Below are 11,766 nucleotides of genomic sequence, written 5' to 3' on the forward strand. Positions count from 1 at the left end.
CAGCTTATATGCCCGTTGCCCCATGGATCAGAAGGATGATTTCAAACACACTGATATTATGGGGTGGTTTTTGTTGTTGTTGTTGTTTTGAGGTTGCCCCCTCCAGAGAAATTTAATCAAATGCAAAAGTGGAGGGAAATGAAAAGGAGAGTTGTAATGCTTTGCTATAAAATGTTGTGCCCTGGCGATTAGAAAACCTGGCAGGAATCTGAGGGGTGGATTAAAAAACAACATATTGGAAAATATAGAGGGTGAAGGGCAGTAGCAGAAGAAAGGACTGTAGAAGACATTAAGAGCCAAGGAGAGCATGAGAGAGAGATGAATGGGAAGCTAAATACTTCAGCTGACAAACTTATCCCGTAGGAAAGCAGAGGTTAAAATAGCAGCAACTATTGGTACCGGTGACAATTATAACAGATTGAACTGATTTGGTTTAAAAAAAAAAAAAAGGCTTCGGAGTATCCCTGCCTGGACTAGAAGATAATGAGCTAGAAGATCCTGAATTAATAGGCTTGATGGGCTTAGCAGAATTTGCATGAAGCAAAAGTTTGGGTACAAGGTTATAATTTCTACAATACATTTTAATATAATATCTATAAGTACGTAGCAGATTATTCAAGTTAAATGTAACCTAACAGGTGCAATAGGCAAGCCACCATGATCTCCATATAACAACTGCTTGTGCTGCCTGCCAGTTTTAGGGGTGGGCAGTTAACTGACAAATGAGCTGTGATGAGCTTGATGTGTCACAACAAGTAGTGGTAACCTATATACATCCTTCTAGTGTTTTTTTTTGGGGGGGGATGTGAGTGATAAAGTTTAAGTTAGTGACAGCGGAGAAATTCATCTCACTTTGCATATAAAATCTATCTTTCCAAAAACAACACACAAACTAAAACACAGCCGTCCTTTGGAAATTTCACATTTCTGAATTTTGCAATGTGGTTCGTTTGCAATGTATAAAAAAATGCATATACTAAAGTATGCATGAAAAGGCACATCATTAGGGGAAGTTGCTTTGCAAAAAAAAATGCACGTTAGGCAAGAAGTGCATATTTAGGAGAAATTTAGAGAGAATTCTTCATGAGGACTTTCTTGAAAACAAAATTGCAAATGTATAAAACGTGGAGGGGGGGGGGGTTGCAGCTCACAAAACTTTGAACACTTCAGACATTACAAGGATTTAATTACCTAATGGATAGTTCATTACCAACTAGGTTCTACTCAAAATAAATTCTGCACTATTACAAAGGTAAAATATAAAAATCAGAAATGTAGAGAGAAGTGTAAGGTGAATAAAAAGGAAATGTTTTGCCAAGAAGATGCCACAAGACCCCGGAGGACAAATACTACCTGTGGAGATGGCAGCCAAGAATGATTAGCATTAGTAGAACCTAAGCTGCACAATCAATTGTGAAGTGATTTTTCAAGAGAGAGAAAAGTCAAAGTCACTTACATCGATTTTGCAATAAACAATATGGGGCAGAGTTACAAGGCATTTCGTGAACAGAATGACTTAAGAAGATGATTTTGTGCAAAGTAATTTCAAAAACAAACCACCGCATAGAATTCCTGGCGAGTTCAGTCCTTTCTTGGGATGAACATATGCATAGGATAGTCTTGAATATCAGCAAGGCTTGATGGTATCCAGAAGCATTATCTTTGATCATTATCGTGACTGTTGCCCACCTACTGTAATCTTTTTGCTCTCTTTCTTAAAACCTAAAATTGCACTCCCCTCCACACTGTACTCTCCTTTCAAACAGGGCCATTTCCCGCACACCTCAGTTGCGTACGAACTGAAGCCCTTTGCTGCACGTCACTGGGTGTTATTTATCTGCCTGGATAAAGAGACATAATAAATTGTTTGGATCGTTTGATATTCAGATAAAAGGAGAGTTCTATCTGTGCGCACTTGTGGTGTATTAGAATTATGGGGTGGAAAACTTCTTGTGTTTAGATGATAACAATATTTGGATTATTACAGAATGGAAAGGGGAGTGTGGTTTTCTTTGACGTAGGGTCTCTTGTGAAGAGGCAACAGCATCTGAACCTCTTTCTGAAGGCTAAGCATAATTAAGCGAGAATGGAACTTGATGGGCATGCTGATATTCTTTCTATCTGGGTTGAAGGTGCATCTTTCATAACTGTGAAATATGAGAGTGATGCTGTTAATCGACAGCACATTCCATTTTTTTCTTTTTTTTGCTGAGCGTAATAGAGTTCTTGGTGGAGTGAATGGAATCTGGTTTGAATTAAGATGTAATTAACAAATAACCTTCTGCTTCGACGTGTTGCGTGAGAGCTTCCATGCTCGCTCGTTTCCAAAACGCCTGGAAATAGCCACTGTTAAGTCCAGACGGCAACTTAAGAGACACATTACTTAGGCAATATTGGTACGGTACCCAACTCATCCTATCCTGTGTCTAGTTCTAGCTTTGCCACTGCTTTGGTGCTGGATGGCTGGTGGTTCCCCTGCTCTACAAGAGTGTTCCCAAACTTGGGTCTCCAGCTGTTTTTGGACTACACTCCCATCATCCCTAGCTAGCAAGACCAGCGTTCAGGGATGATGGGAATTGTAGTCCTCCAATTTCAGGAGACACTGCTCTACAATCACCCCAACTTATTCTGCATGTTCACAGTTGTTAAAGGCACAGGAGCAGGCCCAGCTGTGAGTTTCTCAGTGGCATTGGTGACATTCATCTCCCAGCATGCCATAGGTGTGGGTAGGCTCACGTGGACCTTTCCCATACTTCGGCTTCTGGAGCCAACCTGCTACATTTTTCACTTTGGCTACTGTGTTGGTTCAGCAACTTGTCTCTCCTGTTTTCTATGCAGTAACATGGAACTCTGTAGCTTCTGATTATCTCTGCCAATCCTGCCCAGTGGATCAAAAACCTTATGTACAGACCCATTAATGGGCGGTGGCACTATTCATAGAGGAGTGATGCATGCCTGTCACCAAGCAATGTTGAATGCTATATGTATTGTGTAAGATGAGCTTGCTTGGGGGGGGAGGTACTGTCAATTTGAGACTGGTTATTTCAGAACTGTGGGGAAATGGTGTCATCTTTGCTGTGGGATTTAAATACAGTGGTACCTCAGGTTAGAGACGCTTCAGGTTACAGACCTCCACTAACCCAGAAATATTACCTTGGGTTAAGAACTTGCTTCAGGATAAGAACAGAAATTGTGCTCTGGTGGCGCGGTGGCAGCGGGGAGGCCCCATTAGCTAAGTGGTACCTCAGGTTAAGAACAGTTTCAGGTTAAGCACTGACCTCCAGGACGAATTAAGTTCTTAACCCGAGGTACCACTGTAGTTGTTCGTTATTGTTTTATTAAATTTATTGGCAGCATTTTTACCAAAGTAACTCCAAGTAACTTACAATCTATAAACTGTACTAATGTACAGTTACATTAGTACCGATGAGAAAACAAATGTCCTGAACATGCAAACAAATGGGAAGGGTGTACCAGTAGTTATTACACACAAACACAACATACTGAGTGACAACATTTTATTGGCATTGCAAGGGCTTCAGGAACTTGACTTGGGGCACAAAAATGGGTCCTTCCTATTGCAAATAGTTAACAGATTGTCTGTGCCTATTACATGGCAAAACTGGCTCTGAACTGCACTTCAGACTGAGAGTGGGGTAAATCTCATGTTTTGAATGTTCTCCTCAATATTTAGATAGATATAGCTTAAAAATTACCTCTTTGTATGTAGAAGACTAGCATGTTAGGGAGAAGGCTTGGCTAGAACCTGACTTGCTCACTTTCTATGTGCAGGAATTTCTTTTTGTCAGGGAATACTCAAGCTTGATCCTCCTCCTGCAGTCTTAGGGAGTCTTACTGCTCATGTAGGCTGGAACTTATTGTTGTTGTTTGTGTTCCTTCTGAACTATATGGACATCCTAATGCTCCATCTCATGTTGCTACCTTTTACTTGCAAGCAAGTGCAGTTTGCTTTGCAAATCATTCCTGGTGCCCTTTATTTTTATTCCCTTGCTTTTACCTCTTTAGATTTCAACACTGTTGTGCTTTGTTTTTCACAGCAAATTCGCAAAGCTTTCTCACTGAAGCCAATGTGCATAAATGAAGGGCTTGGGTTCGTTGGCCAATTCCTTAATTTTGCAGTTAGAGCTTTTAGTGCTTCAGGGGGTAAGGGATGCCAGGCACATAATGGTCAGAATTAGAGTATTCCAGCCTGTTGTTCCAAAGGAGCAAAGCCATGTTAACCCAGATTCTGTTCTATGAGAAGAGTAATAGGGTTGAATTTTTCTCTCTGTCTTTTTCCTCTTTTACAGGTGCATGTATTCAAAATGCAAATTAAACTTTGTGAACTATGCACACTGCTTTAGCATAATAGCAGATAATGCTGCTCTGCCTTAATGCAATTCCAGTTTCATCAGAAAGCAATTGCTGTATTAGAAGGATTCCTAGCCAAATACTTTGCATTGCCCAAAGTCAACCGTTCAGTTGATTTTATTGGGGTGACTAACGCAAGATAGGAAAGCGGGATTTCAACTAGAGAGCATAAAAAAGCAAGGCTCATATATTTAACACTGCAGCCTAGGCACCAACAGAACTTTAAAAATCCATTTATTGAGTTTGTATGGGGGAATGCTTGAAGGGATGGGTATTTTTCAGATTTCAATACAAACAAATCTAATTCAGACCTACCTGACTAATGCATGGATTTGTACGTAGTTATCCATAGATTTTGTGCATTTCCCAAATGCTCCAGCACTGCACTTGGCTCAAAGACATATAGAACGCATTTAGAAATTCCTGTTCTGAGAGACAATATGCTGTATTTAAATGGGCTGTTTTTTCATCCACCCCTAACAATAAACATTTTAAATCATTGTACAGTGCCTAGTTGCGTTAGGCACTTGAGATTAGAATGATCATTGTTGCTGTGTTGCTATTTCTGCACTCACTTGATCTACCCATTTTGTTGTACCCACGAAACTAGTGGCAAAGGCTGTTCCCCTGCCCATGACGGTCCTGAGTGATACAGTATGTTGCTGTGCAGACTGCATCAAAGCAAGTTGATGGTGATTACATGGTTTCAGAATGGAGCGAAATCATAGAATTTGTACAGGAGGTGAGCTCTTTGCTATGAAGATCCAGCTCATGGGGTCATGGGCATAAGTAATGTATGTGCATTTATTTCACTGGGTTTGCTCTGAGGATGACTTCGTTGCGTATCACCCATAGAAAAGAAGCATCATCAAGATGTGTGACTTAACTCATTTCTGTTTTACAGACTTGCCATTAACTGAGTGATTCTTTTTTACAATGCACACATCCTTCCAGGCTATTTTGCTTTTGGCAATTCCCCTCTGTGTGAAGGCACCAATGTTATCCTATCCTACACCGATTGCTGTAATATTAATCATATATTTCCTTCTCCTGCTGCTATGAGCAGAAATAACGTCACATTGTTATTTCTGCTTTTCACTTGGAACTAAAACACTTTGAAATTTGGGAAGTTAGTGTGCTTTGTGTTAATTAGTGGGTTTGGGAGGGAGCTCTTAATAGCGTGTTAGTCTGGAGCTAATCCCTTATGGGTGGGATTCACCTTATGAGCCCTGTTGCCAGAAGCCGTGTGCAAGGACATCTACGTGAGCAATGGTGCTTCTCCCCATCTCCTTTCCTTTGCACCTCTGTGCACCCCGAAATTGTCCCTGGGGGGTTGGGAGAAGCCCCAGGACAGCCCTCAGCATGAGGGGGGGGGGGAATCGTCCCATCTGCCAAGCTGAATGAAGCATTTGCACCAATGGAACATTCATAACAGTGTGGTGTTGAAGTCCACCCTGTGTTTTTAGGTAGAAAAAAGTATGCTCAGACCGAGATCAGCATCTGACACCCTTCATGTGCCTTCTCCACAAGATTTCTGGAGGGTGGCAACCCAAGAACGGGCCTTCTCTGCAGTGGCTCTCCTTCTGTAGAATGCTCTCCCCAGGGAGGTCTGCCTGGTGCATTCATTACACACTTTTAGGCACCAGGCGAAAACATTCTTCAACCAAGCCTTTGGATAATTAACATTCTATGTGTTTGTCAGAGGAGGAAGCTAGAGTTATTGGTTTGGTCTTGTTCTTGTTTTTTATGCATTTTGTGTGATAATATATATATATTCTTGTGAACTGCCCTGAAATCTACAGATGAAGGATGGAGTAGAAAAACATGGAAAATGTGTGAGTGGCTGTCTGAACACATTCGTTCTCCCAAATAAATTCTGGGCATTGCAGTTCATTAAGGGTTTCTGGGAATTGTAACTACATTGCCCAGAGTCTTTGAGCGAAAGAATAGTGTTTTGAATGTTCTCTAAAGGAGAGCTGGAGAACTTCCAGTGTGATCGTCGCTCCAGGGTCCCCACTGACCTCTGTCTCACCCCAAAGCGTAGAGCATCACCATGTGGACTTTGGAAAACATCATGTGCTGCTTCCCACTAGCAGACTGCTTTTTTATTCACAGATTATTCATTTTTTAAAATAAAAATTATTGGTATTTCCACACAAAACAACAAATAAAAAAACATACATTCTACATAGAAAACAAACACACCACAATATACAAATAACAATCAAATAAAACTAATACATACCTATCACCCCACAGGAACACAAGAACACACCAATCTAATTATTATAACCTTATTTCAAATCTTACTTAGGGGACTTCCTCACGTTCTCTTCTGCGTTCAATTCTAATTTACTTTAGTAACTTTTGTAGCACTCATTATTCTTAATCTTCAACTAACATTATCTTATCTCTATCAACTTATTCATAACCATAACATCTAATATATAAATCAAAATCTTAACTTCTATATACTATTTTAACCTAACATTGTATAGCTATCGCCTGTTATATTCACTGATTTCTTTATTCACAGATTATTCAAAGGTCCACTTAACACAGCTTTTGGAAAAGGCGGAAGTGATTGCAGGGCGCATGCTTAAATTTTCTGTGTTTTATCGGAACCAGCACAAGGAATACTTTGACTACATCAGGTAAGAGAACCAGGACTTTTAAATATCTCTGCACGGAGCAGGCAAGGTTTTCTCCATTGTGTACATAACAAAGCTGCCTATTTGTAAGCTTCTTTATTGATCAGCATTGGCTACCAATACGTGATATACATGGTGAAGTTAGTAGCCAGGTACTCGTTTGTATAATCTGTGCCACCTCTGAGAGCTTCAGGTGGGTGACAGCTTTATAAAATAACACACGCATAAAACAAGACTTTTAAAAACTTCAAATACAGTCATTTATTCATAATTTGCCATTGTTGGGATTCAGTTAGAGTACAAAAGATGTATGGGACTTGTAACAAACATTGTGCTGTGCACCTCTCTTTAAAATATATACATATACTTCTGCAAACCTTGGGACTCATAAGAGAATACAGATACCCCATGTTGCTTCTCAGTGTGTCTGGCGTGGCCTGTCTGAGTTCTCCCGCATTAGAGGGAGCGATAGAATTCTATAGCCGCTCAACTGAGAATCCCATATGCAACTGGGCAGCTGTGTATACAATTTTCAGGGCTGGAAGTGCAGGTTGTCACCACTGTCATTGGTCACCTATTTGAGAAAGGAGACAGGATTCAGCCTCTTCCATTTCCTCAGATAATTAGCAAGTAGGTCAGTAAGCCAAACTTTGACTTGCCATCGGAGTTCGCCCTGCTGAACTCCTGCCCTGCTGCTGCTGCTCCCTTTCCCAAGCCAGGCAGAAGCAAAACAGGGTGCTGAAGTTGTGTTATGTGCTAACAAGCACTCATAGCTTGTTCATCTCCAAAACAGACCAGGGGCGGAAGCCAAGAACAAACTTTGGCTTCCTTTCACAGTTTGTTTGGAACTAGGGAAAAGGAGGAGTAGGGCACAATTTTAGCAGGCTGCATGAGTACAATTGCTTACTCATGATAAGCCATAGCTTGTTAACTTACCATGGTGTGTGAACGAGATTAATAATTCTGTTCTAACGTACTTGAATCATTGTATAAATGTTCTGTAATATCCAGGACTGTGGGGGAGAAATGGTCTACAATTAGCTTAACTGGCCACTGGATGTCACTGTGCTGCCGTTCAAGAATGGTTACCTGGCCCTTTTCAAGTTCCAGGATGATGGATTTTATTTACTGATGCTTATCTCTGGTTTGATGTTGAGCTCATCTGCAGCAGCTTAATCTTATTTGAATATACTTTCTTCTCAGAGTCTTGTTTTAGGAAAACAGGAAGGTGGAACTTTCAGGAAGATAAACATTTTAATGTTTGCTTTGCGGCTGCACTTAAAAGTATAGCAGGATAGAACTGTCTGCTGTTTCAAATGATTGACCCTCCCCACCCCACCTCCAATGCGGCACATTCTGTATGCATCTGTGTAGCAAGTCTTAGGAATTGGCCCCACAAAAAAAATAAAAATCTGTGCTGCAGAATCAGGGAGGTGGCTGCTGCCGCAAGCAGTTCCCACCTTCAGTGTTCCAGCCAGCCACGCCCTCTTTCTGGATGCTCTACAGGTGAAATTCGAAAGAATATCGTGGAAAAGTCCATTTATGTAAGCAATTGTTTTCATTAGCTACTGGAGTTTAATATATGAGATAGACTCATGGCATGCAAAGCGAGTTATGTGAAGCCTTTATTCGTTATAATTGTGGCGTAAAGCTGATGAGAACCCCAAAATAACAATTTCAACTTTGGGGTTTTATCAGCTGTACACCATAATCATCACTATTATAACAAACAAAGGCTTGACATACCTCGTTTTGCATGTCATGAGTCTATCTCATATGTTTCACCCTTTAAGTTGAATTACTGAAAGAAATGAACCTCTCCACGATATTCTAATTTTTCGAGTTTCACCTGTATTCCAGTCGCAACAGACCCTTAGCATTCTGTTGCCATTAGACTGGGGCAAATCTGTCAATTCTGAATTCTAATTTTTCCAGACTTGAAATCAGTTCTCCACACTTTGCCCAGCAAAAGCAATGAATGACTGGCCCTACCTGAAAGCAAGTGTCAGAGGTTTTGTACACCAAAATCACAATTGCTCGTGCCATTTTAAAAAGCTAGAATGTGAGATCTGTGCCTACACACTTATGTGGCTTTTTCCTGTATGGGAAATGGGTATATACTTTTGTGGGTGGCAGAAGGTGTATAAATACGGTGTTTCATCTTGGCTGCTTATTTCGCTCAAACAAAGGAAAGTTTCCTGGTCTGAAACCCTGGAGAGCAACTGCTACTGAACTAGATGGGCCAGGGGTCTGGTTTAAAGCCACTTCCTTGACCCAAGGCAGCTTCTTTAAGTTCCTAACGTCTCGCTCGCTGATGCCTCTGTAAATATAAACCATTACCCATCCTTCATTTCTAGAGAGCAGCACGGGAGTGCTCTGCAGCCTTCGGTCAAGGATAACAGCGGGAGCCACGGCTCTCCCATTAGCGGGAAGCTGGAGGGCATCTTCTTCAGCTGCAACACCGAATTCAACACCGGGAAGCCCCCGCAGGATTCGCCCTACGGAAGATACAGGTTTGAGATCGCGGCGGAAAAACTTTTCAACCCAAATACTAACTTGTACTTTGGGGACTTCTACTGCATGTACACGGCCTACCACTATGTCATCCTCGTCCTGGCACCCGCCGGGTCGCCGGGAGACGAGTTCTGTAAGCAGCGCCTCCCACAGCTGAACTTGCAGGATAACAAATTCCTGACCTGCACCGAAGAAGGCGGGGCGATGATCTACCACCACGCGCAGGATGTAATCTTGGAAGTGATTTACACTGACCCTGTGGATCTCTCCCTCGGCACCGTTGCGGAAATCACAGGCCACCAGCTAATGAGCTCGTCGACGGCCAACGCTAAGAAAGACCCCAGCTGCAAGACGTGTAACATCAGTGTTGGACGTTAATTCGGTGGTTCCCCCCTTCCCACTCTTCCTTAGGAGCCTTCTCTGTGGCCTATTCCCCATTGCCATCCGTTCTCATCAGACGCATGCATAATGCCGCTCTTACCAAGAGCAAACACCAGTGCTCAAATTCCTCAATAGTCTTCTTCAAGCAGAGCTTAACAATGCAGCTGGCACAGAGCAGCCCCCCACCACCACCACCATGGCACCCTGTGTCCAGATTTCCCCCTTCCCCACTGTTATTTAGGGCAGGCACACTCACCCCATGTTGTGTTGTCCTCATGTCTCTGTAGCCTCCTGTCCACATTCAAAAATCGTTGGCTATCGGTGGTGGGCAGCACTTAACATGGTGGCAAATTGCAACGCAGGTAAGTGTGCCCAAACGTCGTCGGGGAGAGGGACCATCCAACTTGGGCATGATGTCATTGGCGGCAGCACTGTACCCAGTGAAGCATGTAGTTCTGCCCTTAGTATATTCCTTACCTTCTTGGTCCACCAGTGCTTTTCAACTGTTAGGAATCTTGGTTTTTTCTTTCTAGCAACCATTTATATATCTAGATGCTGCAATTGGTGTTCCATTTTCTTATTATTTTTCTCTCCTCCTCCTTCATATTGCCAAATGTAACAAATCTATAAAACAAGCTTTAGCGAAATAAAAAAAAAAAACTACTGGCTTCTAAATGGTGTTTTAAATATGTATTCATTTTAATCTACTGAACAACTTAACTGAGATATCTCTCCAAACAGCATGAAAGGGTGTAATTGCAGCATGATTTAACTCTTGCAGCCTAGGAAAAAAAATGTCAGCACTTCCAATGTGTTGTTTGACAGTGTTATTTATGTTATTTATATTAGCTAACAAGCAGGGAAAAAACCCACCTGTGTTTCAACATAATAAATAGAAAAATATTTTATTTGTACTGTTGTATAAAATATTATACAATCATATAGAATATATAGATACATTTTAATAGCAACTGTATACATATGTCATGAAACCATTTTTCCCTTATCAAAGATGTAGTTTGTAAACTTCAAATTCTTGTGTATCTGTTCCTGTTGCTCTGACATGACTTTTAATTAAAACAGATTTATGAAGGAGACCATTCTGATTCATAAAAGTCATATAAATGATCAAGCCAATTACACTGAAACATTACATCATTTTTTTTTAAAAAATAAATTTAAAAATTCCACTTAGGTATATAAGCAGGGTGTGACATGATCCCACAAATGTTTTTTGAAAGTTCTTTTTGTTTTGTTTTGTTCTTTTTTCTCTTTAAAAACCATGCTTCAACGTTACATACAGCAGAAATAAATAAATAAAAACAAGTTTTGTGGCTAATAGGCTTCATGAAATCAACAGCTTCTTTATTACTATAGCAAAAAAGAGCTGAGGTAAAATCTATTGTCTTCAGCTCTGTTCGCAAGGAGGGGGATCCCCCATGGAGGCCTCTCCCTGCTGGCCCTCGCAGCTCAGCCTCCCAGGGCCAAGGTGCATGCAACCTTAACTGCACAGTTCTGACTTGGATTGTACCCCAATCCCTGTGCTGGATATTTGTGAAAATAAAGCCCTGCACTCAAGGACAGGACCACACGGTTAAGCTCAGCCCCACATGAGGGGCAGTACACAATGACCTCACATACAGTTTACCCAGGGATCCCCCACCTTTACAGAAGCAGTGCTGGAAGACTAAGGATTATGCCCCTGGTTTTCTTGTCATTGGTACAAAATGACAAAACAAGAACACTAAAGACAGTACATATATCTCTACCTGGAGCTCTTTCTCAAAACTTCTTTGCCATCAAAACCTGCACTTGCCAGTGAGCGGTGCGAACTCGCCGACTGCCGCTC

The 11,766-nt window shown here is 41.4% G+C and overlaps 1 protein-coding gene across 1 annotated transcript in view; it reads left to right on the forward strand.

The window, feature by feature from the left end:
• PHYHIPL (phytanoyl-CoA 2-hydroxylase interacting protein like) overlaps positions 1–11,014 on the forward strand; it is a 48,043-nt gene extending 37,029 nt beyond the window's left edge. The window contains 5 exon segments of the mRNA XM_033148844.1: positions 4,957–5,018; positions 5,020–5,096; positions 5,099–5,113; positions 6,908–7,025; positions 9,380–11,014. Coding sequence (XP_033004735.1) covers positions 4,957–5,018; positions 5,020–5,096; positions 5,099–5,113; positions 6,908–7,025; positions 9,380–9,914 — 807 coding nt within the window. The 3' untranslated portion in view covers positions 9,915–11,014.
• The last annotated feature ends 752 nt before the right edge of the window (positions 11,015–11,766 follow it).

Source organism: Lacerta agilis, chromosome 5, assembly GCF_009819535.1.
Source record: "Lacerta agilis isolate rLacAgi1 chromosome 5, rLacAgi1.pri, whole genome shotgun sequence".
NCBI lineage: Eukaryota > Metazoa > Chordata > Lepidosauria > Squamata > Lacertidae > Lacerta > Lacerta agilis.